The sequence below is a fragment of the Mastigoproctus giganteus genome, chromosome 2 (assembly GCF_048544385.1).
Source record: "Mastigoproctus giganteus isolate SK-2022 chromosome 2, ASM4854438v1, whole genome shotgun sequence".
Classification (NCBI taxonomy): domain Eukaryota; kingdom Metazoa; phylum Arthropoda; class Arachnida; order Uropygi; family Thelyphonidae; genus Mastigoproctus; species Mastigoproctus giganteus.
The window spans coordinates 21778425-21805142 of NC_143576.1; the positions used below are offsets into that span (position 1 = coordinate 21778425).

Sequence of the window (26718 nt, forward strand, 5' to 3'; positions counted from 1 at the left end):
TTTGTTATTTGGATGGCATGTTCCACTTCAGATGTTAATATGTGGAGATTGTCTTCCTGTGTTTGTTGTTGCGTTTCTGCCGGCTTTCTGTTGGTGCCGAACAGATTGTATATATAGCTCTTCCAGGTGTCGAGTTTGGCTTGTTTGCTTAATATAGGTTGATTGTTGTCCATATATAAACTTGGGATAGGAGCCGGTTTGTAGATGTTTCCAGCTTCTTTAAGCTTCTTGTGCAGGTTATAGTTGTCATTTTTCTTGATTAGGTCTTCGATTTCTGCACACTGATCTTCCATCCATTTTTCCTTCGCCTTCCGGATTTCCTGTTTGATCTTTTGTTGTATTTCTTTGTATTTTTCCCGGTTGTTGTTGCTTTTGAATGTTCTCCGTTCATCCATTAGGTCTAGTATGTGCTGGGTCATCCACCGTTGTTTCTTTTTCGACGCCTGATGTCCTAGCAGGGTTTCTGCTGTTTCATTGATGCATTGTTTGAGTGAACGCCCGAATGCTTGCACGTCTGTTGTTACTGCTTCGATCGATCGGATTGTAGTGTTGAGATGAAGCTGTACTTGTCACCTGTTGGCGGTGTTCTTCAGTTTCTCCAGGTCGATTCTTTTTGTTGTGCTTGTGCGTTTGACTGCTCGTAATTTGAGACGTAGTGTTGCTATTACTGGGTTATGGTCTGATGATATGTCAGCTGCGGGGTAAGTTTTTGCCTTGAGGACACTTGACTTATATCTGATGTTGATTAAGATGTAGTCAATTTGGTTCCTGACGATATTGTTGTCAGAGTCTTGTGCTGAGGTCCAGGTGTATAGTCGTCGAGGTGGTAGTTTGAACCAAGTGTTGGCAATGCTAAATTTTTCTTCTTGGCAGAACTGGACGAGTCTGTCGCCTCGTTCATTCCGTGTCCCCAAGCCATGTTCTCCGACTATGTTTTGTAGCTTTCTTTGACCGATTTTGGCATTAAAGTCACCGAGGATGACCGTCATGTCGTGCTTCTTCAGCGACTTTAAAGTGTTGCTTAGTTTGTCGTAGAACAATTCAATTTCTTGATCGTCTTTGTCCGCTGTTGGTGCGTAGACCTAGAGCACATTCAGGTTGATCTTGTTGCCTGCTAGCTGTAGTAGTGTGATTCGTTCCGATATTGGGGTGAAACTGGTGACTTTGTTATCAAACTGTTACAGGAAAACCTATAACAAAATAATCCAACAATATCTAAATAAATCAAATATTTAAAAGCACTATCCAAAAGTAAACCACTTAACTGAGGAGCCCTGACCAAGCGCATCTGCTCACCTCGAATGCCAACACTGAACTCCAATATATACAAGTTGCTGTTGATATTTCTCATAATCGTATACCACTTGAAATTTTTGGAGTCAACAAAAATTGGATGTACAGGCAGTTCCCAACTTTGAGTTAATTCATTCCTAGCGCGTGCTCGTAAAGCGAAAACTTTTAAAATGGGAATTTGTTTCCGATAGACGTAATGTTAAAAACAGGGGTTAGGTTCTCAACAATGAAATTTGACCATAGTAATGTTAAATAAAGGTTGAAAAAATAATAGTTTATGCTTAAACAATGATCTGTTTATCCACAGAAATGAAAACAGCCTTTAAAATAAAGCAAATTATAATAATAAAGAAATTATTTATGTCATAGAAATGTTAAAGAATGTTTATTCTTCATCATCATCGACTAAATGCACACTCATATCAATGGTTCATCATTCATTTTTGGCTTGGCACTCATTTGTTGGAAGAACAAAGAGTTGTCTTCTTCTTTGGAAGTGCCTCAAGAGTCATTTGTGAAGGTATTCAAGTAATTACATATGAGTATACAGGGTACTGTATATGAAATCATTAGAAGTTTTTTAACTACAAGGTTAAGAGAGTCACATATAAGTTTAATATACTAATAAAATTAAGGACTGTAGCTAATGTTTACATATCCCGCAGTGTATGTACTCATAATTGGTAATTTCAGAAAGGCAAACCAAGAGAAAAGCAAAGTTTGTTGTATTTCTTTTTCAAAATAATAATATGCATGTATCAAATTTTATGCCAACTCTCTTCATGATGTATACTTTTATAAATACATATGAATACAACATTTATATGAATAAATTTGTTTTTGCCATATTTATGAGTTTTTTTTATTCTGCAGATTATCCAGGGTTTTGATTTTCAGGAAAAATTTGTTTTCTGACCATCGCAGATAATTCCTTCAAGCTACTTATTTATCACAACTGAATCTTACTATTCCACCGGTTCATAACACTGATTCCCAAAAACTGTATTTTGTGTTATCTTTCTTTCTTAGCAGGTTCTGTATTCATTTACAATTGGTGAAGGGGTGGCTCCTTGCATTATTTCATTCAGAAGTTCTGCCTTACTATCATATGATTTTGTGTTGCTGTGCTTCCCTGGGTGAATGCAGGCTCTTTCTTGCTAATTTTGACATTTTTATTTCATTGTGAAGTTTTATTTATTTATTTTTCTATTTGTGCAGGTTGTCATCACCACCTCTCTAGAGTCATTAGCATCATCTGTTGCAGTTTTCAACAATTCTTATACATGTATAATGGTGTTTAATTTTGTTATATTATTAATATTTATTTATAAAGAACTGTTAATTTTTCTTTTATTGATCAGTAATAATTGTTCATATCTTTGTTAATAAAATGTTTTTGAAGAGTTGATGACATTCAAAGAAATTTTAGAATGGGTGTGCTGGTAAAGGTTAAGAGTTGGTAATAAGATTTTACAAAAAGTTTAATGTTCTTTAATATAATACATATGAAGACTAATTTCAATCTTTCCTGGAAATTCAACTTCCTTCAACTTCTTTAACATAAAATATAAGCTTAATATCTAATTCAAACTTACCATTATATGTTTGCTACTAAGATAGAGACGAGGAATTATGGGTTCCAGGGAATGTAGAAATGCTAGACCTCGGGCAATGTCTATTGCAAACTTCAGTGCCTGGGCTGTGTCTACAACAATACCTAATAAATAAACAAGCTGAATTAAATCATAGTAAAATAAATGTAGTAATGATATATATATATATACACACAAAGATAATTATAAGATTTTCACTGGACACACACACACACACGCGAAGTATCGGATATGATGGGTTAAAATCTGGAGTTGTAGTGGAAAGATAGAAATAAAATAAAATAAATTTGATATGACAGATGCACCAGAGCACACAAAGCAGCAGCAAAGGATGCATAAATATATATATATATATATGTATTAATATTAATGTATGTATTAATAAATGTGAAAGTAGGAGTGAAGATGTGAGTGAAAGTTACACAAGATGCCAAAAGCTAGAAGAAAATGGATAGCAGAAATATGAGCAAATGTAGGTGTTAAAAGGAAACTCTTCACTATCCCACACAAAGGTAGAGGGAAACTGGAATTATAATTCAGGATGGAGTCTATGCCTGATATTTTTCAAAAAAATTGAAGTGACTGGAAAAATGCTGAAAAATACTATACCTTTCCCAGCACAGCTGAGAATAGTGGGAAATGGCTGTTCTACGGATGCTTTATCAGATGTTTTATCTATTCTATGACAAAAAATGCACAACCCACCTACTGAACTGGTGTATTGGCTGCAGTAACAATGGCAAACTCCTCTAGCCAAGGTGGGTGTACAGAACATAATAAGAAATTTATTTATTATCAATTCAGACTACATCAATCCATTAAGACATTGATCATCACCTGAAAGAGTGCAAGTTCTATGTCTGGATTATCCAAAGTACAAGAGGCCACAATGTAAACAGAACAGACACAATCACTATCTGCATTGCCAAGACCCCCTCAGCTTTCCCTCTTCAGAAATATTACAAGCAAGTCATTCAAGGCTATTCAGTAACTTGTCTGAAAAACAGTTCCCCCCCCCCTCCACCTTCAACCAAGAAAATCAGCACAGACCGCTTTCAGGAGGGTAAAAATTGATCCACATGCATGCATGTGGATCAATTTACACATTGTGCAGGCTGAAAAACTGAATAATTCACAGGGGAAAAAACAAAAACAAAAAACATACCAATCTCAAGTTAGCCTGAGACTGGATAGGATTTTAGAAATTCCTCCAGTCACCGATGGGAGCTAAACTAGTGTAGCAAGCAGTAATGTATCCTGCTGATGACACTATAATGGTGGGTCGTAAGAAGACCAGCGTAAAGCTATTAGCCTACCACAACAATGTAGCATAACCAGAGCCAATCAATGAATCCTTTCCACTGATATTGTAATCTTATAGCCAACATGATGTCATATGATGTGTCACAAGTCATCACCTGTCAATTAGCAACAGCCAGGCAAAGTACCTCCTTACTCTTTTACAAGCCTTCAGAGAATGATCATTCTCTCATTCAAAGCTAAGTTATTCAGCCTTGACTTGGCTGATGACCCGAACTGTTCTTGCAAAGCTTTATAATTGCCCCCATTATGACAATCACAGGAGCATCCCAATTACCAAGGTTTGGCTCTCTGTACCAGGATAATGAACATCTATTAATCATAGAAGAAATATACTAAAAAACATTAAATAAAGTTGCTCAAACAGTATTTCACATTAGAAGAAACAATTTGAGACAAGTTTGAATTCTGTGCCAGTTACTAAACCACCCCAAATCAACAAACTGCTGCTAAAGCCCATGGCCACCAAGTTAGTTGGGTATTTAACTCACCCCCAGATTTGACTGCATTGAATTTGACTTATGAGGCAGCATTAGCAGAGGCATATGATGCAAGAAAGCAATTTTATACAGTATTAGCCAAAAAAAACCCCATTTCACCCATTCATTTGCTCCAAAAGTTTGTCCACTTCTTCCATGAATTTATTTAATCTATCAACTTGTTTTGTGAGAAGTATCTGCACACTAAATAAATACCAAAATCTTCAGAATGGACACGTTTTTTTTTGTTTGTTTATTTGGTTTTTAGGAGCATTAGCAACTAAGGCCATATTGCTTTCTGCAACCTCCATATTTGGTAGTCATGGGCTCGAACACCGGTCTAATCAAGCGTGTGCTACGCACTGCTGCTCCTGCTCCCCTGGCTACGGAGGCGGCCAGAATGGACACGTTTCCTTATCAGCAATCCAGCTTTCCACAATGTCAGCCTTCCACATAAACTGTAAGTAAGCAGAATTGTCCTTCAGTTTCTTCTTGCAGTATGCTGCCCTGTTATCCAGTATATTTAAAATGATCTTGCAGCTGTTTCAAAAATGCTGAGCAATACTCTCTGAATGATGATTGCCTTCAGTGATTAATTGCTGACCTTCAGATGCAATTGCAATACATCTTTCATGGTTGATAGCAAAATCAGCTTCCAATGTATCATGTTTCTTGAGAAGGCCCTGTACGCATAATGATAGATGGAAGTTTGTTCCAGCAAATCAACTACCCACATGTGTGGGTATCAACTACCTAGTTGATTCCACACATCTATTCGACAACTGTCTTTCTTCAATTTCAGTTTATACCCCCTCAGGTTTGTAATTAGAGCAAGAAGAAGAATCCTATCAGCATTGAGCCTGCTCAATCCATTCAAGGCCTTATACACCTCAATCAGATCACCTCGCAGGTACCTAGTCTCCAGATGCTGCAATTTTCAGATCTTAAGCCTTTCTTCATAAGAGCACACCCCCTTTGTTCTCCGCACCAGTCTTGTTTCCCTTCTCTTTACCCGTTCTAGCAACTCTACATCCTTCCTGAAGGATGTAGATCCTTCCTGAGGCTTCCAGACCTGTACGCAGTACTCAAGGTGTGGCCTAGCCATTGCCTTATACAAGGGATAATCACCTCCTTATCCCTGCTAGCAAACTTCTTGTACACCACTGATAAGACCCCATGGCCTGGCAGCCTGTTGGCACTGCTGCTCAGAAAACTTCATATATGAATGCACAATTTCTTCTCCCCAGGTCTCTTTCATTCTCCACAACCATAAGTGTAACACCACCAAGTTGATACATTTCTCTGGGGTTCCTGCTACCCATATGCAGTACTTTGCATTTGTCAACATTAAAATTTCAGTTGCCACGTCTCAGCCCATCTGCACAACATTTCCAGATTCTGTTGCAGCAGCATACTGTCACTAACAACCCTACCAACCTTTGTATCATCTGCAAACTTTGACATTAAGCTTGATATATACCTTCATCAATATCATAAATATAAAAAACGACAATAGGCCCAATAACAAACCTATAATAACATTAATTGATGACGGGCAGTGTCCGTTGATTAACACTCTCTTTCTTCTCCCACTCAACCATTCTTTTATTCATTGTAGCAGCTTGCCCTTAATGCCATACTGCTCCAATTTGTACAGTAGTCTTCCAGGTGCAATAGTATCAAAAGGTTTCCTGAAATCCAAGTATACGATATCAAAATTATTTTTTTGCATCCAGTTCCATTGTGATCACGTCATAGTATCTAATCAAATTGGTTGCAGACAAGACTTCCCATAAACAAACCCATGCTGTATCTGAACTATTACTGCTGTCTTGTCTAGGTGACCCTGTATTACTTCTTTAACCAGTGACTCCATTATTTTCCCTGGAACAGATGTCAAACTAACAGGTCTGTCACCCATTTATCCCCCTTTGTGAATTGGAGATAAATTTGCATATCTCCAGTCCGTGGGGGACTTCCCCTGAGTCCAAGGATGCTCTCATAGTTATGGCAAAGGGTTTGCTTACTTCCTTTGCTGCCTCCTTTAATATAACTGGATAGATCCCATCCACTTCAGGTGCCTTTCTTATGTTTAACTTCAACAATTTCTCCTCTACTTTGCTCTCAGTTATTACAAAATCATTTAACATCCTGTTACAGTTCGAAAAACTTCAAGCATTCACCTCTCTGAATAACTCCTCATGTGTGAATGTAGATGAAAAATACTCAATGTTTGTCAGCTACCTTAGCAGATGCATCAAAAATCGAACCACTAATGTCAAGTGGACCAATCTGACTCATCCCCTTCCTTTTAGAGTTTATATAAGTAAAGAGGTTTTTGCTGTTTTTCTTTGCATCCTTGCCACAGATTTCTCATAATCTGCCTTCGCTTGCCTAACTGTTATTTGTTATTTGGTTTTTAGGAGCATTAGCAACTAAGGCCACATTGCTCCGGGATATTCGGTGGTCATTCCCTGAATGACCTTTCCGCATCCTCCGTATTTGGTGGTGATGGGCTCAAACCCCGGTCTAATCAAGAAGCGTGTGCTACGCACTGCTGCTCCTTCCCACCTGGCTACGGAGGCGCCCCACTTGCCTAACCTCCTTTGTGACTTGATTACAGACTAGCTTATATCTACCATACGCTATCGCCTGATAATTTATAAGCATCCTGTGCATTTTTCTTCTCTGCCACGAGTCTTATTAGTTCCTCTGACATCCATTTGGGTCTAAACCTAGAACAGTAATTCTTAGTTGTAACAAAAAGTCTAGTAGCTTCCAAGAGTATTTCCTTGAATGCTTCCCATTTAGAATTTGCTGTTGTTAATGTCATCAGTTGGTCCCAATGTATAGAATTTAAAAAGTCTCTGAGACCTCTGTATAGAATTTAAAAAGTCTCTGAGACCTCTGTATAGAATTTAAAAAGTCTCTGCAGTCACCTTTACGAAAGCAAAAACTCTCCCTTTACCCCTGACGGTAATCACATCTTTAAGTAAATCCCACATCAGTACACTGTGATCACTGCCACCAAGTGGTTCCTTTATCTGTAAATTCTTAATGCATGAATAATCACTGCTGATAATCAGATCAAGAGTGTTACTCCCTCTGGTTGCCTTTCTAACATGCTGCTGTAGAAAACAATCATCCAATAAATCCACAAAAGCCAACCCCTAAATTCCAGTCAATATCTGGGAAATTAAAATCCCCCATTATAAGACACTCTGATTTACTGGCCCACTCTATTTCTCTGTATGACTCTGATGAGTTCAATGTACTCATCAGAGTCATTAGGCCTATAACAAACTGCTACCCTCATTTTTGCTTTCCCAGCACTTATGTCACAACAAACTGACTCAACATTGTACTGTCCATCTATGTCAACTGGATGCACTTCCTTAGATTTTGTGTTTCTTCACTAACAGCATAACTCCAACTCCCTTCCTATCTTGTCAATTTAAGCATTTTACCCCACCCCCGCCAAATTCCAATTCTGCATTCATTCTTCTGTGTGACACCACGTCTCTGATATCCCAACAATATCCGCCTTTGAAGTCTTGACCAGCAGTTCAAATTTATTTAAAATTTGAAGAATGTGGGAACAGACCCAAAATTACACAACAGGGACAATTTTTATATTCAAACTTAAGGTCCACCCGTCTCTTCCACTTCTCCACTTCTGGTTAGCATACAAACCTGTGGTAGACCAAGGGTGACAGTCTTAAGTGAAAGCAAGCCTGGGAATGATTGTGTGTGAGTACAGTGATTTGCGTGGGTTGGGGCAACCAACTTACCTGTAAGAATCCCCATGTATGGCTGAAAACAGCATGGATGTAACCTACATAAAAAAAAAAAAAAAAGAGTGTGTGATGTCTATATTCAGAGTGCTGAGATGAGAAACTGTGTGAGTGAATGAAAACGTTATAATTAAATAGTATGAATGTGCACTCTTTTTTGTTTGTTTTTGACATATATTCTTGTCACATACAATAATGAGACAAAAAACTTGACAACATTCACTCATCTTTTTGCCCTGTTTCGCTCTACTTTGCACAGAGCTGTGATTACCATACCTCAAATATGAACAGCACACACACACACAATTATTTTTTTTTTTATTAAGAGAAATCACAAGGCACTTATTTGATTATCACACAGTTTACACACACGACCAAGTCATTCATACTAAAATTAGACATCTGAACCTGCAGCCAGTCTTTTTTATTTTTTTTAACAGTCAAGAGTGCACATTCATACTATTTAATTATGACATTCTCATTCACTCACACAAAGTATTCCAAAGTATTTTAGAATACTTGGTGTGAGTGAATGAGAACATCATATTTAAACAGTATGAATGTGCACTCTTGACTATGTGTTAAAAAAAAAAAAAAAAAAAAATCAAAAAGACTGTGGCTGCAGGTTCAGATGTGCAATTTTAGTATGAATGACTTGGTCATGTGTGTAAACAGCACGACAATCAAATAAGTGCTTTGTGTTGTCTCTTAATAAAAAAATAATTGTGTGTGTGTGTGTGTGCGTGTGCGCGTGCCTTTCATATTTGGGGCATGGTGATCCTGTCACTGTTCAAGGTCAAGCAAAGCAGGGCAAAAGGATGAGCGAATGTTGTCAAGTTTTTTTGTCTCATTATTGTATGTGACAAGAATATATGTCAAAAGCAAACAAACAAAAAAAAAAAAACCCATCTTATGTGCTCATAGGGTATGATAGGTTTGTACCTTGTTTTGTTAATAAGTGCGCCTCCAAACATAAATGTAGCAGTAGGATAAAACCTACCTGGCCATATTCCCCCAGTGGCACTGCCTGCATTGATACCATGCTGACACTGGGTACAGCTGAACTGAGAAGTGTAATACAATTCTGACTCATTAAGCCATTGATGGCGACCAACTTCCCACAAGGCACCTGGCTCTGACTTTAACACCCCAAACACTCCAAGGGAAGTGCCAATTTCTCTTCCCACAAAATTTTTCCCTGGTGTGCTCTACCGCCATAAATATTTTATGCTGTTCTTAGCAGGCTCCCGCCTGTGGAGTATGAGGTGCCTCTGCAGGGGTGTCACTCTGTCACCCATTCTTCAAATTCCTGCTGGAAGTCTTCCTCTCATCTACCACCTTAAGCTTCCTATTCTCCAAACTTGAACTGTCGTGCTCCACTTTCCTTTCTAATAAAAACTTTTTTTTTTTTTGGGCCTCTCTCTGATAATTCACTCCACCAGAACATCTAATTCCTATTATCTGGTCCAGTACAGTAACTAGGGGTTGGTGTTCCGCGGGCTTCAAGGCTAAGAGTTCTACATAAACCACATACCACTCACACTATCTGTACCTTTACAGGGTACTGTATTCGACACAAGAGAACGGATTGCAGAGGGAGTTGTGGGAAGCCACTGGTACAACTTGACCCTAAACACTATGTACTATATATGTTGGCTCTAGTATGGATACATCTTGGATTCCTGCAATGTAATTAGAACTGTAAAAGGCAACAGAATCATGGAATCTTTCATTTTGAATTTAATTCTTTAAATTAAAATTTTATGTCATTGATGAAGGGAGAAAAAAAGATCCTGTAATTTATAGACATTACAGAATCATTAATACCTGTAAATTTCCAGATTTAAAATTACAACAAATATTGGCAATCTATCTAAATTTTAATAAAAATACACCACGTATATGCAGACTTCATTATTATGATTCAAATCCCAGAGAGCGATGGCACACCATCTTGAAACAATGTAATAAACAGAAAAAATAAAATAAAAAGTTTAAAAAATTGTACACTTATTAAATTTGTCTTAATTATTAGTTAATGTTTTTTTTTTATGAAAACCCCATGCACAAGAGGCATTACAACTTATAGTACTTAGTACTGTGCATGGGTTGAAGGTTGAGAAAAGGAAAGAAGACACTTGTTGACATTATACTTGAATTTCTGTAGATTGTAATTTTCAAGAAATACGTATGAACGGAAGTTGCTCCAGAAAACGGAAATTGAAGTCATAAACGAAGAAAAGTAGGTTCTCTGAGCTTCAAGTTGGATAATAAAAGGATGCTGATTGGTTGCAGCTAGTGTTCAGACTGTTTTGCAAGCAAGAGAGAGCCAGAATTATAGAAGCCAATTCAGAAGAACAGTGCCCACCTACAGGAAAGTCTATGAGACAGAGTGGAAAGACTTTGTTAGAGATGTCATTAATTAACTTCACTATCCTCTTTGAATGGAATCTAGAAGGCTGAGAGAGGTTTTAAGGGCATCATCCCAGTTGTGGGAACAATCTTCCATGGTGGGGGCAGATTTTTGATTTGTATAGATGAACGGCTGTTTGGAAGAAAAGTAATGATGACAGCAAAAGAGAAAACCCAGTTTTTTTAGATGCAGAGGAAGCAATATTTGTGATGTGCTTATGCCAAGAGATATTAGATGTCAAGATAATCTCCAATAGGGATTTGTGACCTTGTCTAGAAATCAGTGTCATCAAAGATAAGCATAGGAGCAGAAGAATCCTTTTTGCAAGATATAAGACAGGACTGAGTTTTAGAAGGATTAAAATCAATTAAGTTATCTTTGTCTCACTGGAGATTTACATGGAGATCAGTATTTAAGGAACTGGTAGTGAATACTCAAGGAGTTGAAGGTATTTGTGCAAGGAAAGGTTTCTCAAACTGGAAGGTGGAATGCAATGTGCTATCATCAGCAAAACTATGAAAATGATTTCTGATCAATGGAAGAATGTTATTAATAAACAAGAGGAAAAGAGTGGGTAAAAGTACTGAACCATGGGGAACACCTGCATTAGCTGAAAAGTTAGAAGACAGTGAGCCATCTACCACCATCCACAGTGAGCGGTCGGAGAGAAAACTGGATACCCAATTAAAAAAACAGTTGGCAATCCATAACATGGAAATTATTTAGAAGACCTCTTTGCCAAACACGATCAAAAGCTTTTGAAGCAACAAGAGCAACTTCATGAGCTTCACCAAACTTTTCTATTGAATTTTTCCACAGATGGGTAACAAAAGACACTATATCACCAGTTGATCTACACCGACAGAATCCCTACTGGCAATCACTGATCAGACAGAAACTTTCTAAATAGTTTAAGAGTTGGCAGTTAATAGATTTCTCCATTACTTTAGAAAGGGTAGAAGTGCAATGGATGTTAATTGGGTAGGTGGGATTTGTCATCCTGTTTAGGAACTAGCTGGATATGAGCAAATTTCCAAGCAGAAGGGGAAACATCTCTGGAACAAAAAAGCGAAAAAAGGCAACACAGAACAGGAGTAACTCAAGAGCATAAGCCTGAGAAGTTGAAATACCATCAGAACCTGGCATTTTCTTGGCATCAAGTGTGTTCAAAATTCTTCTGACATCCTTTTGATGGAAGACCACAGGAGGCTTTGTATGGAATGTACTGGGAATGGTAGGAGGTGGTTTACCAAGATCATCAATACAGGACTTAAAGTAAGATGCTAGCTTTACCTTTGAATCAAAGTGGCAGTCAAACCATCTGGTTTTAACAAAGGTGAGAATAGAGATGGGCAAAAGTTGTGGTTTTTTTTTTTTTTTTTTAGGAGCATTAGCAACTAAGGCCATATTGCTCCGGGAATATGCGGTGGTCATTCCTGACCTTTCCGTATCCTCCGTATTTGGTGGTGATGGGCTCGAACCCCGGTCTAATCAAGAAGCGTGTGCTATGCACTGCTGCTCCTTCCCACCTGGCTATGGAGGCGCCTCGCAAAAGTTGTGGCCAAATAGCTCTGTCAAGGGAACGTTCGCTCAACTACCATTTGGACAAGAAGCAAGTTTTCTACTCTTAGCCTGGTCGAAATCTAGTTGGACTGATTAATAACTGCCTTACTGTTGTTGTGAGCTTTGGTGTAGGCAGAAAAAACCTGGAGTTTTGGATGCAGGTCAATTGCAATATGCAACATTCTTATCTTGAACAGCCTTAGCACATTTATTGAAAAACCAATGTTTAGATAAAGGATGAGATTTTAAGTTGGAGTGTGGAATAAAGGATTTCATCCCTACAAGAATTCTTTTTTTAATGCAAATATGAAGTTGAAAATGGCCACAAGAGAAAGGCTCCATTGGAGAAGAGACCATCACTAAGTTGTGATCTGAGGTGCCTAGAGGACCACTCTCCTCGACCATGTACTTAGAAGGATTGTTTATGGGAAAAAGATCAAGTGTGCTGGCTGTGGGGTTAAAATTGTCTGGTGTTCTGGTAGGTAAATGAACAATCTGTGTGAGGTTATTAGCCTCAACATTTCAACCAGCTGGGTCCATGTGACTAGAAAACAGAAGCCAGCTGGAGCTGAGAACATTAAAATCACCAAGGAAAATTACCTCACTGTTAGGAAAGGTGGACTGGAGAAAGTCAAGTTTCAAAGAGAGGAAGTCAAAGAGTTCCAAGTGATTAGTGGAGTTGGGAGAATGACAGAGGCAACAGATGAATTTGAAAGAATGTGGTAAAGAAATTTTAAGCCAAAGAAGAATGAAAAAGAGGAGATTCCAAATTACTAAGTCTCTGACAGGGAATATCAAAGCAGACATATGCACAAGTACCACCCTTGAAGCAAAATTAATCATGCAATGGATAATTAGGAAACTGAGATGGACAGTGGGTGAATCAATTGATAATTGGGATTCTGTCAGGGAAAAGTACCTGGTGTTTGGCAGACCGTAAGTCGAAATGGACAAGGAAGTGTTTGGGAGGTTTAGATCTTTTTGCAGATAAGTTCATTCTATTAGTTTGACAATTCATGATGTATTCAAAAGTAAGAAAAGGTGGGGAATCAACCCCAGGGGCTCACATCTGGTGAGTATGGGCTTGGCACATCCAGGGTCCAGAGTTGGATATCATCTTTCTTTCTCTTTCTTGGTGATTTCCTTCCACTTCTCTCTCTCTCTCTCTCTCTCTCTCTCTCTCTCTCTCTCTCTCTCTCAGGGTAACTCAGAAATTTTTTTTGGCTGGTGCAGCATAAGCCTCAGGCTTCCTTGTACTATATGGCTAATAATAATAATAATAATAAAAAGATATGTTGCATAAAGTAATGAAATTTTGGATATGGCATACCCACAGCAAGAATATATATCCAGCTCCTTGACATAATATGGCCTCGACAATGCCCTTCCCCAATGCATAAACACTACTTGAACTCCCTACAGTCACTATCTGCCAGAGTAGAGGCAGTGAGATTATATACTAGCTGATCCAGAAGCCTCCTAGAGAGTTACCAGCAAGTTTGGTCCAGTAGACTATCTAGCGGCTGGCCCACAAACATCATTTTAGAGCTGTACTCTCAAAACTTAGGGAAGATTGGATCTTGCCACGATGTCCATTAATCTCAAAAGACATCAATCATACTGCATGATGGAAGAGATGGGGGGGAGGGATTGCCGGAGCTTTGCTCTGGAGACAAAACATAGATTCCGCCACTTCAAGCCCCCAATAAGCAAAGTAGTGGTATTGCACCAGTTGATGAGAGTCATCTACCACCTAGTATTGCCTGTTAACACAAAAAGAGTGGCATTCCTCTGCATGGTGTAGGTGCCACACCTTGACCCCTGCTTATGATGGTTCACACTTGGGTGGTCACCTCCAGTATACTAAGTGCTGTATTTCAGAACTTGAACATGGGGTTTATACCCAGGGTTACTAACAGTCCCACGTGATGGTGCAAGCAGAGGATTTGGCTGTTGCTGAAATTGGACTTCGCAGAAATTCGATCAACTTGATTTGAATGTCCTGAATATCAGTTCCATTAGTGTTTTAGACTCCTAGGTAGTAAGCCCACTTGACACACCTGACAAAATGTCTGTGATGATAGCCTCGAGGACCAATGTTCAGAGAATGTGTTTCACGTCGGTACTGTGTCACACATATTCATGAAATATGTAGATTCAAAAAGAATTCGACAGAACATTAATGCAAACAGTATATTTCCTGCACCTCAATGAGAGCTATATAATGAAAAGATCGACTAGGAGTAGCACATTTTTTAAACAGAGTTGCATAAAAAAAAAAAGTTATGCTGTAGTTTCATTACATTATACCACAATACCATCCCTGCCCTAGACTCTCCATTGGACAGGAACAAGTCATTACCAACTTGGCCACAGAGGCCCCCGTAATTCTAAACTAGAAAAAATCATAATTGGTTTCCTTTAACCTACAAAGGAATCTGCAGTTACTTTAAATTGTACATAATTTATTAGGTAATATATAAGCACAAAAATTCACCTGCCTGTGCCTTCATGCAGTACAGTGTAGAGTGTACCAAAAGGCATATACTGATTAATTACAATCAGGTTAGGAGCATTATTACAGCAACCAATTACAGGGAGGACATTGGGATGTGAAAAAATCCTTAATCGAGGATATTCCTCATTGAAGTCTCTTGTAACTCGTGGAGGCACCTCTCTCAAACGCAAAATCTTGGCCACAATGTCATTTCCTTGCCAAGTACCTCTCCAAGTCTGCAAAAAAAAAAAAAAAAAAAAAAAAAATAGACAAGAAAAATATAAATCTTACTTGCCATTTGGGATATTTTAATGGATACAGTTAAATTTAGTGTGGGGGCTGAAATAACAAAATGTGGAAATTTTAAAACTTGTTTCTTCTAGTTTACACTTATTATTATTAATGGAATTTCTTAAGCCCTCTTTATGTACAACCTTCATAGACAATAAATATAAGCATCAAGTTCTACATCTAAAATCTAGCTAAAAAAGTCCTATAAACATATGGTTGTATAACTCATCCCTGTCAGCTGCTTAAACTGGATTTTAAAATTTAAAAGAGCAAAATAAGATATGCTTCATTTTATGTATCGCACATCTCAACTTAACAAGTTTTAATAGCAAAGAAAACAGTGAGAATAAAAATGACTCAGTGCTATATAAAAGTGAAATTTGAAGTAACACCATGAAAATCATTGATATATCCAATCACATACATCCGCCCCTGCACCATTTTCAATGTTTTGCAAATAATGAGGCAGACTAAAATAATTCCTTGATCCAAAACCCGAGCACCAATTACCACGGTAAATTCCAACTAGGTTCTCCACAAAGCTAATTATTTTTGGTTCATCATCATCATCAGCCATTTTCAATCCACTGCAGGATGAAGGCCTCTCCAGCAACTTTCCAGTTCCTTCTGTTTTGAGCACTGGCCATCCATCTACCCAAAAACTCATAAATTTCATCTATCCATCTCCGCCTTTGTCTTCCAGGTTTTCTTCTAGCTTCTCTTGGGTACCATTCTGTTATTTTTTTAGTCCATCTGTCATCATGTCTTCGAGCTATGTGTCCTACCCAAGACCATTTTAGTTCTTTAGTTTTGATAAGAGTCCTTTACTTGAGTTTGCTGCCTAATCCATGTGTTTCTCTTCTTATCTAACAGTCTGATTCCCAGTATAATTCGTTCCATTCTTCGCTGTGTAGTGCTCAGCTTCTCTTCCATTCTTTTGGTGAGTACCCAAGTTTCACTTCCATAAGTCATGGTGGGGAGTATACGTTGATTCATTATTTTACGTTTCAGACAAACTGGGAGATTGCTCTTCAGTATGTGACTATATTTCCTGAATGCTATCCATCCAAAATTTATTCTTCTCTTGACTTCCAGCCATTTATCATTATTACAGCTAATAACTTGTCCCAGATAAGTATATGACTCCACCTTTTCAATTACTGCTCCTTCAATCATTATTTCCCTTTCCGTGGCATACTTGTTCATCATTACTTTTGTTTTAGCCATATTCATCTTTAGTCCAAAATCCTTACTAACTTATTTTTGGTTACTACATGTTTAATTATGTTTCTGTGGGATTGTTTGTTTAAAAGTTACTGTTTTAAATGAAGCATCCTTGAATATGCAATTCAAAGGTCAAGCATCAGTCACAAAAGAGATGTCGTTTTTTGGGACTATGGGTACTATTTACATCAAAATTTTGGGAAAAAAGAATTGTAATCATTTCAATCCAATATACTGAGACAATGGACAAGCTCAAAAAAAAAAACTGAATGAACAAAGCCTGGGAACACAGCAATGTTGCTTCAACATTAGAAAGAATTTGGAGCTGTTCTGCATTCTCTCTATAGCCCAGATTTGGCCCCCAAGAAAACCTTTTTCTTTTGTTGTTTAAACAACACCACCACAGCAAAAACTTCCAATGAAGAAGTTAAAGTAGCCATGAAAAGATAGTTGGCCTCTCACCCAAAAGCATTTTACTTGAACAACTTAGAAAACTTGTTAAGCTCTGAGGTATATGTAGAAAAATAATGCAAGGCAGAGCAGGAAAAAAAGTACAGTCAGTCCTCGTATAACACGTGTTTACACTACATGAATTCGATCATACACGATTTATAAATAGGGGAACAATATCGTATATAACACGAACCGAATTCGCTTATGCATGATTCGCCTTTGTGTTTACAAGAAATGGCAGTCGAACGCGGAATCACCCCAACTGAACGCAACAACTGTATATAAACGATAGGAATGAAGAGAAGATCTGAAAATGTATTTATGTTTTTTATATCAGTGAAGGGGAAACACATTTCACCATAATAAGGTAAAAACCCACACAATTCCAGCTATCGGTATTATCACAAATGCAATTAGATCAAGTTTACTACCAGTTTATAACAGATTCCACTGGTAGAAATGCAAGTGGAAATTGTTTTTATTGTTTTATGGTAGTAACCCACAGAAATGTGTTTTAGTACACATGCGCAGCTTTGTTTATGTGTATCAAGCATGCCTCCTCATTTTGTAATTGTGCTTTATTCCCTAAAAATGAATAAAATACTTAAAAGGTATGAAAAGGAAGCGTCCTGGTGAAGACACTGCAGATTCAGAGAGAAAAAGAAAAGCAATATCGATAAACAGAGGCGGACTGGATCAAAAATTCTTACCCGGGAAAATTTGTAGTGACCTCATACTAGTGTTTATGGCCAAAATCACACTGGACTTCGGCCCACCGGTGTTTTCCCGGTAAGGCTTATGGCCAGTCCGCCTCTGTCGATAGAGAAAAAATATGAAATTGTGAAACGCTTAGAGCGAAATAAAAGACCATGTGATATTGCACGTGCCACAGGCCTAAATGAGGCAATGCCGAGAATTAGAAAGATGCATAAAAACAACTTTCATAGCAGGAACAACTCAGTGTAATTAAAATCCATTAGATCAAGACACAAAGAATTGGAAGAGATGGAACTGCTGTCATCTGTTTGGATAGAAAATCAAACAAAAAACAAGTTTGCTTACGATAGAAGCAAAAGCATTAGCAATAATAAATTTTATTACGTAATAGTTGTAATAAAATACGTAAGTATTTTTTTACGATAATTTATTGTGTTTGGTAATGTTTTGGTTACAAACATGTGTTCAATCTTGGGTGGTCGGCACCTAACCCTATTTTTCCAATAGGGCCTGTTGTTTATATTGCATGATTTTGCATTGCAGGAGGGGTTTCTAGGAACACAACTATCATGCTATACGAGGACTGACTGTAATTATGAAAACCCAAAAATGCATTGAAATTTTTTATTTAAGAAATTATAAATATACCAACTGGAAGTATAGAAAAAAGGTCCAAAACTCAATGAAGTGCTTTATTTAACAAAATTATAAAAACACCAACCAACTTTCAGTGTAAAAAGTAGCATTTTATTTTTTGAAGATATCTCAAGGTCACTTTCATCTTGTGCAGACACTCCTCCGGTCTTGGGTGCATATTGATCATCTGATGGCATGGTAAAGATTTCTGCTGGAAGTCAGTTTTTTTTTTTTCTTTTTCACACCATGGCCAAGATAGTAGGTCCAGGGCAGAGGTTGCACATGCTCTCTCTCTCTCTCTCTCTCTCTCTCTCTCTCTCTCTCTCTCTCTCTCTCTCTCTCTCTCTCTCTCTCTCTCTCTCTTCTCTCATTTAATCTCTCTCTCACCCTCTCTCTCACCCTCTCTCTCTGTCCATTCAAAAATACATGTACATACAGTTTGTATAATCTGACACAGGGTGCCCTATGGCCTTAAATGCCTCAACATAAAAAGAAAACACTAATGTGCAGTCTTTTATTATTGATCAAGAGAGTGATGTACATATACAAACAGCCAATGGTTATACATTTGCACATGAACCCATGTACGGTTGGCAACAGTCACTGCTCAGGGCATGAACCTCATAAGTTGCCTGACCACTGGATCATTTGTCTCACAGCTCATGTTGTCTTTTAACAGTCATGTCAGTGTTCATACAACAAACATGAAGTTTCAGACATTAAGTTCTCTGAGCAGTTTGGATGGGGTGCTAGGGAAGTCTATGGGGTTTTTTCAATGATATACAGCAATTAGGGATAAAGAGGTAATTATTCCAATGAATAAGGAAAAGGTTAAGGCCACATCTCTAGTACTACCTACAGGTCCGGAAGCCTCATTTTAGGATGGTTGTGGATCTGTTAGAACAGGAGCAGAGAAGAGCAATGTGATTAGTGAAGAGAACAAAAGGGTACGCTTACCACGAAAGACTTCAGTTGTGCAAATTGCAGCTTCTGGAAACTATATACCTGCAAGGAAATTTGACTGAGTTCTTTAAGGCTTTGAATGGATTAAGTAAGCTAAATGATGATGGCATCCTTACTCTTGCTGAGACAATGCACACAAAGGGGCATAAATTTATACTGAAGAATGGTTGCAGGGTAGGTGGGCAGAAATTTTCTTTCAGTCAGAATGGTTGCTGACTGTTCAAACAAACTTCCAACTGTATTGTGGAAGTGAGTAGTTTGAATAAATTTAAGGAAGAATTACACAAATTATGAGGAGGTGTGGACAGGTTATAGGGGAAGTGTTTCTTTGTTGTTCATTTAATTTTTATTTTATTTTAATTATTTTTTTCAAATAATGTATAAGCATTGGCCCAAAAAAAAAAAAAAAAAAATGTATTTTGGCTGATGCTGTATCATTTAGCAATAATAATAATGATAATAATGTATAAGTGTGTTGTAATGATTCAAAAAATATAATGTTAATAAGAAAGTTTCTTTCCTTTTAATAAAACTTCTTGAAAAATTTTATAGATTTCCTAGGAAATGAGAATACATAAATTGGATAATTTCTTGAGAAAAACAAGGTGAGAAATTGTGAAATACGATCTCTGTAGTGAGAACAATAAATTTCTTGGGACTGAGGAGAACAATCACATGTACGGTGAATTTAGTCTGAATCTCACACAGACACACAAACCACCATCTTGCTTCAAAATAGCTGATCAAAATAAAAATACCTGCATAAGGATCTGCTAGCAACCCTTCTCATGTAACATAAATAAATATGGTTGACTTATGTACAAACTTAGTGCATTTGCATCATTTCTGTACATAGCCAACTACATAAGTAGTTATAAATTGGCATCATTAAGTATATCTCGTATTGTGAATACCTTCAGAACAAGTTGCCATGATATTGCACTACCTCAAATAAGTAACGCTTCACCATAGGAGAAGACTATTGTTACTTATTCTCAGCGGATACCATCACCCAGACAGGACCATTTCAAAGCTTATTGGCTCCTCATCAGTGGAGGGGCAGGTACCCTGGTGTTGCAATGATGACAACCCAGTTGTGAAGTATAGATGCCTGATGGTGTGGAGTAATTTAGATTACGGTATAGTTTAGGGCTAAAGCCTCAAGGTTGCATCATTGCAACACCAGGGTATCTGCCCGCCCACTGATGAGGAGCCAATAAGCTCCGAAACAGTGCCGTATGGGTGATGGTATCTGCTGAGAATAAGTAACAATAGTCTTCTCCTATGGTGAAGCGTTACTTATTCAAGGTAGTGCAATATCATGGCAACTCATTGTGAAGGTAACCAAGTTATTGGAATCTAATGATGCCTTCCGTGCACTGACCAGTTATGCCAACGAGGTCTTTCGTCGTCGCTGGCATCACCTGCAACTCCCGAACACTACTCCTGGATAACCTCCTCTAGACAGCAACTGATACCCAGCACCGGAAACTTCCAGACATGAAACTGCAAGTGGCGGACAGCCCTGTCGACGCCGCTCCGTGATTCTCCATTGTGACGATCCTGGACTCTTTAATTTGAACTTTATCTATTCTCTTCTTCCTACCCACAGTCTTTCTCCAGGACTCCCACAACGGCACCTAGCACTCTTCCTGCTCCGTTTCACCTGGGAGGATGCCTACGCTCTGTCATCCTCGCTATCTTGTCTGTCTTCCACTTTCCTGTCTCTTCTCCGCTCTTTCCTTGGCCCTCCCCACTCTCGCTCCTGCAAGAGTGTGGACGGCCCGTCAGATGTCTTTTACTCCCTGGTCCGGCTCCTCGTGCCAGTGGACGGATGCTGGGAGGCTCCTTCCTGGTGATCACATCTCCCAGTAACGAAGAGGCCAGTCAAACAACACAAACAACACACTACTCACACATAACCCACACTGACTGGCTTTGCTATGTTAACAGAGTATTCAACGCGGATTTGTGGGAAACCACGGGAACCGCATAACAAAAAACACTATGTAACATGGTTGACTTAAAATACAAACACAAAATTAGTGGGAGCCACACACATTCTCAAAAGCATACTTTTTATTTTTGGGAAGTAGGATAAAAAAAATAAAGTACATTAAAAAATTTGAAAATCCTTACTTCTCCAGAAGGGGTATTAGCCATTTTCGTCTGAAAATCTAATTCATTGATATTGATACCAGAATGACGAGATAAAGTTGCATCTCCTGTCAAGAAGGGAAAAAAAAAAAAAAAACAAACAAACATTGAAAGATAATTTATGAATGGAAAAGAAAATATGCTTAACAAAAAGACAATCATTAAAATAATATACATGCATCATTAAAAAAAAAAGTTTGTTACAATCATCAGTAACTTGGATAAGTATAATATACATTAATGATAAGCTACATAATTGAGTCATTATATTTATTAATAAATTTTCTGTTTGAACAGAGAAAAATGAACAATTCACTGAAAACTCAAGAATATGTAAAAATAAACATTTGTGGGCTACTTGTTAAGACAACAAATGTTGATTTATAGCAATAAATGAGATGTGATGTAGCCCTGAATGCACATGCCATAATGAATTTTAGCATGCTTTATGTGTGTAGGGATGTAAGCAGGGAAGGAGCTCGTGCTTCTTAATTCAAAAGCAGTTATAAAGTCATAAGATCATTCCCAGGTATGAACAAATCCAAGAGGGTATTAAGTCTATACGGCATGAGGCAGAAGTAAAGAAAAAAAAAAAAAAAAAAAAGATTTTGGATCTGTTACAGGCCAAACAACTGTGAGAAATAAGAACTTGTGAATGGGCAACCCACCCAGCAGAAAGTGTTTTTGAACCAACTGAATAAATAACTGTTGCAATAAATAACTGTATAAAGGTATGGAGGGAGATGTAAAATCTTTGGAATAATTCTTATCAAGAATCCAAACAGTATTCCATCAGTTTCAGAAGGGCTGGATTACAGCAGACTAAGGCCTTGTTGGACTCTATCCAATGGTGGTGGTTGTGGTGGGGGGGGGTTTGTTTGTTTGTTATTTGGTTTTTAGGAGAATTAGCAACTAAGGCCATATTGCTCTGGGATATGCGATGGTCATTCCCTGCCCTTTCCGCATCCTCCATATTTGGTGGTGATGGGCTCGAACCCCGGTCTAATCAAGAAGCGTGTGCTACGCACTGCTGCTCCTTCCCATCTGGCTACAGAGGTGCTGTGGGGGGGGGGGCCCATATGTGGTCCGATATAAATTTCCCAGGAATAATTTGAAAATTATTCTTACTGAAAACCAGAAACACAATTTATGCCATTAGGTAAGTACCGCACAAAAAAAAAAAAGATGCTTTAAGTTTGAGAAAACAAAAGGAATTATAGGATAGCTACAGACTGTTGGGAGACACCGGTTCATATAACAAATGCAAGTCAAACTGTTACAAGACCTCAGAAGAAGTTATATGAAAAATAATTTTGACAAGAACCTCTCATAAAGCTAAATATGAGGCAGTCAATAGCAACACAAATAACAGTGGGGGCGAAGGAGGTCAGGTTACAAGTAAAAACAAGGAATGAAACAATAAATCAGGTTACAAGTAAAAACAAGGAATGAAACAATAAATCAGATTGATCCTTAAACAGATGAAAGCAGGAGAAGCAGAGATAACACAGCTGATGAGCTGAACAGTGATTTCCGCAACTAAGAGTATATTAGTACTTTAAGAGTTTATTAGTATAGAGTATATTAACTAAGAGTACTGGTTTTATCATGACTGATAAAACCAGTAGCAATGAGTTAAAATACTATAAAAAGAGAGAAGGCGATAATGTAATCTCTGAGAGGTAAGTGTAGACAAAACAACTACGGCAGAAAGAGGATAAAGTTCTAGGCACAGATAACATATACTTGGTTATACCCTCAGTGCTACCTTGACAAACTTACCAGTGCATCAAACCATTAGAATTAATTATGAGATCACTGAACTCGGGGGCAATCCCCAGTCCACAATGGTGGACCTAAAGAAGAAATGGGCAAGTCTGACTTCTATGGTGTAAAAAATAATGGAATCTTAAGGAATCACAAATCTGCTTAGTGAAAACCATGCTTATCTAACTCGAAAAGTTACTATGATACCATTGCCAGGGAATTGAACGTAAGGATCAACTCAATATTATACAGAGTGTTTCAATTAACATGTTCATCAAAGTGATGTGCCATGACATGTAGATGGGTTAAAGTGATGTACCAATAAATTTTGAGGTTTCAAGTTATCAAAAGTTTATTCACGTGCATAAACTAAACTAAAGAGGAAATTGGCGACTATAGATCCGTAAGTTTGACTTCTATAGTAAAAAAATAAATAAATAAAATAACCAACCTCAACACAAGCAAAGAACAAATAAAACTGTGTACTGTCTTTACAGCACATAACTGACAAAATAAAAAAAATCAAACTCAATATTGACACAGTGAGGGTTGCAAATAGTGCTAACTTCAATCAGTGTGCTGATGTTGAGCAGTTGTTAATTTCACATGCCTTTACTTTGACAGAACTCGTTTAACAAATTCTTAAGAATGGCTACATATGTGCATCACAGATATCACCTGGATGCTGTTGATGCATAAACATGGTCAGTACCAACAGAAACATGTTAAAAGGAATTGGGGATCTATCTTGCCTATCTTTAGTTTTGAGTGATTTGTTGTCTTTCTCCTTTTTTTTTTGTAATTTCAGTCTAAATATGAAATGAAATTTAGATTTAATGTTAAAATAAGACTTAGTATTATTTATATTTTATAATTTTTAATTTTGACTTAGCAACTACTTTTTTATCAATGGAATAATTGTCAATTGAAAGAAAAAAAAAAAAAAAAAAAACATACAGCAATAGTAGTAGTAAAAGGTTTTTTTTTTTTTTTTTAGGAGCATCAGTGACTAAAGCCATACTGCTCTGTGTATATTGTCTATAAATTGTGTTCTGAGGTCGATTTTCTGTTTGCTGGAAAAAACTATAGAGTTTCTGACAGAGAAAAACCACGCTACCCTTGTCTGAGACCGACTAACTCAGCCACTGTGAAAAAGCCCCTAAAAATTCCTCCTGTCATCGATGGGAGTCAAATGCAGGTCTTTTCCACCTGGTGTGGGGAGGGCACCAATTCTACCAACTGTACTACCCACAAGGGCACATATAACAGTTCTAGCATGAGGAGACACAGCGCAACTACACCTGTTATCACAGCTAAATACATGCACACACATATAGAAGAGCAAATATCACAAACAATCATTGTTTATTTTAAAATTTAAAAACTGTAAATTCTAAATGGTAATAATTAAATTTTAAAATCAAATTCAAAATTTCAGCCCAAATATGGCAAAAAAAAAAATGTGCAGGGAACAAACAGTCTAAACCTAAAAATAAGAGAAAGAGAGACTGGTCACAGTGCCTTTTAATTCAAACATTGTATCCTTGGACATGAGTAAAGATGACATTATCCCACTGTTCAAACTGGAGCAAGTTCATATTACAGACATGACTCTCAGAAGGATCAAAGGATTGTTAAAGGACAGGAGATGGCAGTAGCTACAAGGGTTGTCCTGCTGAGTGGACCACTGCCACAAGCGGGATCCTTTAATGACTGATACCCCAAACATGAACGGTATTAGAACCTATACTACTGCAGATGGGTTGAAGACTGAGAAAATAGAAGATTTTTGTTGACAGTAGATGGAAATTTTTGGGAAATACATGTGAAGGAAGATTTTTCAATAGAACGAAAGAGGAAAAGTTAGTTCTGTGAGTTTGAAGCTGAACAGTGAATGGATTTTCAATAGTTGAAGTATGTGTTCAGACTGGTCTTGAAGAGAGCAGTAGAATTACAGATGGCAATTATGAAGAACATAAAAATATCTACAGAAAAGGTTGCAGCAGAAACTGGACATCTCTGATAGAGAGAGAAAGAAGGCTCATTAATTGCCTTCATCTGGTTAGTCTAGGAATATGTAATGCTTAAAACAAAAAAAAAAAGAAAACCCAGTTTTTTTTTTTGTACAGGAAGTTATGCATGGGAGGCAATACTTGTGATGTGCTTATTCAAGGAGAAATTATAAATCACAATAATCCTCAATGCAAATACGTGATCTTGGCTGGAAATTTGAGTGCCATTGAAGTACAGAAGTAGCAGATTTTTTTTGCGAGAAATAAGAACTTCAGAAGGATTGCAGTCAACAATTTTCTTTGTCCTATTGGAGAATTACTTAGAGATTAACATTTAAAGAATTGTTGGTGGATATTTAAGAAACTAAAGCTGTTTGTGAAGTGTAAGGTTTCTCAAACTGGAAGGCAGAATGCAATGTACTATCATCAGAAAAACTATGGATAGGAATGCCAGATAGTGAAAGAAGGTCATTAGAGAGAAGGAAGTGAACTCTGGGGAACATCAGCATTAATAGGGAATTTACTTGCCATCTACTTGCTCGCTGCAGGTGATGGTAGATGTATGGAATAAAATAAATAAGAAAAACATGAGACATACGCAAAGTATTTTGTTATGCAAAGTGCATAACAAAATACAAATGCCAGGAGATGGTAGGGTAGAAGAAACAAATGCAGGTAAGAGAATGATTTATAATACTGTTTCAGTGCAAATGCAAACTGATTTAAAATATTTGCTGCCACCTAAATATGAGAGAAATCATTCAATGTGCTTTAATTTTTGGAATGGTGAAAAGAAAATCAATATTCTGATATATCCAACATTCCAAAAATTCATACATAATGATTGTAAATTAAAAGTTTGGAATTCATTGCTAAAAGCAAACACTTACTTTTGTGCTGAAATGTAAATTATAACAAATCATAAAATTTTATAAAAAGTTCATGTACATGAAACTGTCAGCTGAACTGTGGTATAATGAGATATGGTACATCAGGGTTGCACTGTATTAATATGGATGTTATTTATAATAAAATCTGTTTCTTATATTTCTGGTTATCACCAAAAATGAATTTAAAAAAAAAAAAAAAAAAAAAAAAACAATATTTAACAATTCATCAAGGAATAAAAATATGTGCATTATCGGATAAATTTGTTATTTTTTTGTTTGTTTGCTTGCTTGCTTGCTTTTCACTCTCCTTTTAATTTATTTATCTATTATTATTATTTTAATACCTAAGTATCCTCTTGGGTGGGTCACTGATCAAAATTCATCACTGTGATGAAGCACAGCTGTGTTTTTTTACTCAAAACAGCCACCCAATTGAAATTAATTAAAAAGTCATTGGCATTAAGGCACATGAGGCAAGAAAGCAAGCTTATATAGCATCAGCCAAAATAAAAAAAAAAAAAGCTTCTCGGTTCACCCATCCACTCACTCCAAATGTTTGTCTCGTTCTGCCTTGAATCTATTTAATCTATCAACTTCTATGACAGATGGAAGTTTGTTCCAGCAATCAACCACCCG

The 26718-nt window shown here is 37.3% G+C and overlaps 1 protein-coding gene across 1 annotated transcript in view; it reads right to left on the bottom strand.

The window, feature by feature from the left end:
• The window catches only part of Ilk (integrin linked kinase), a 123867-nt gene that overhangs the window by 24688 nt on the left and 72461 nt on the right, over window positions 1-26718 (bottom strand). Inside the window, exons 6-8 of the mRNA XM_090390376.1 lie at window positions 21396-21481; window positions 14977-15208; window positions 2889-3010 (exon numbers count right to left, since the gene is read on the bottom strand). Of these exons, the coding sequence (XP_090246502.1) occupies window positions 2889-3010; window positions 14977-15208; window positions 21396-21481 (440 nt within the window). The remainder of the gene's footprint in view (window positions 1-2888; window positions 3011-14976; window positions 15209-21395; window positions 21482-26718) is intronic.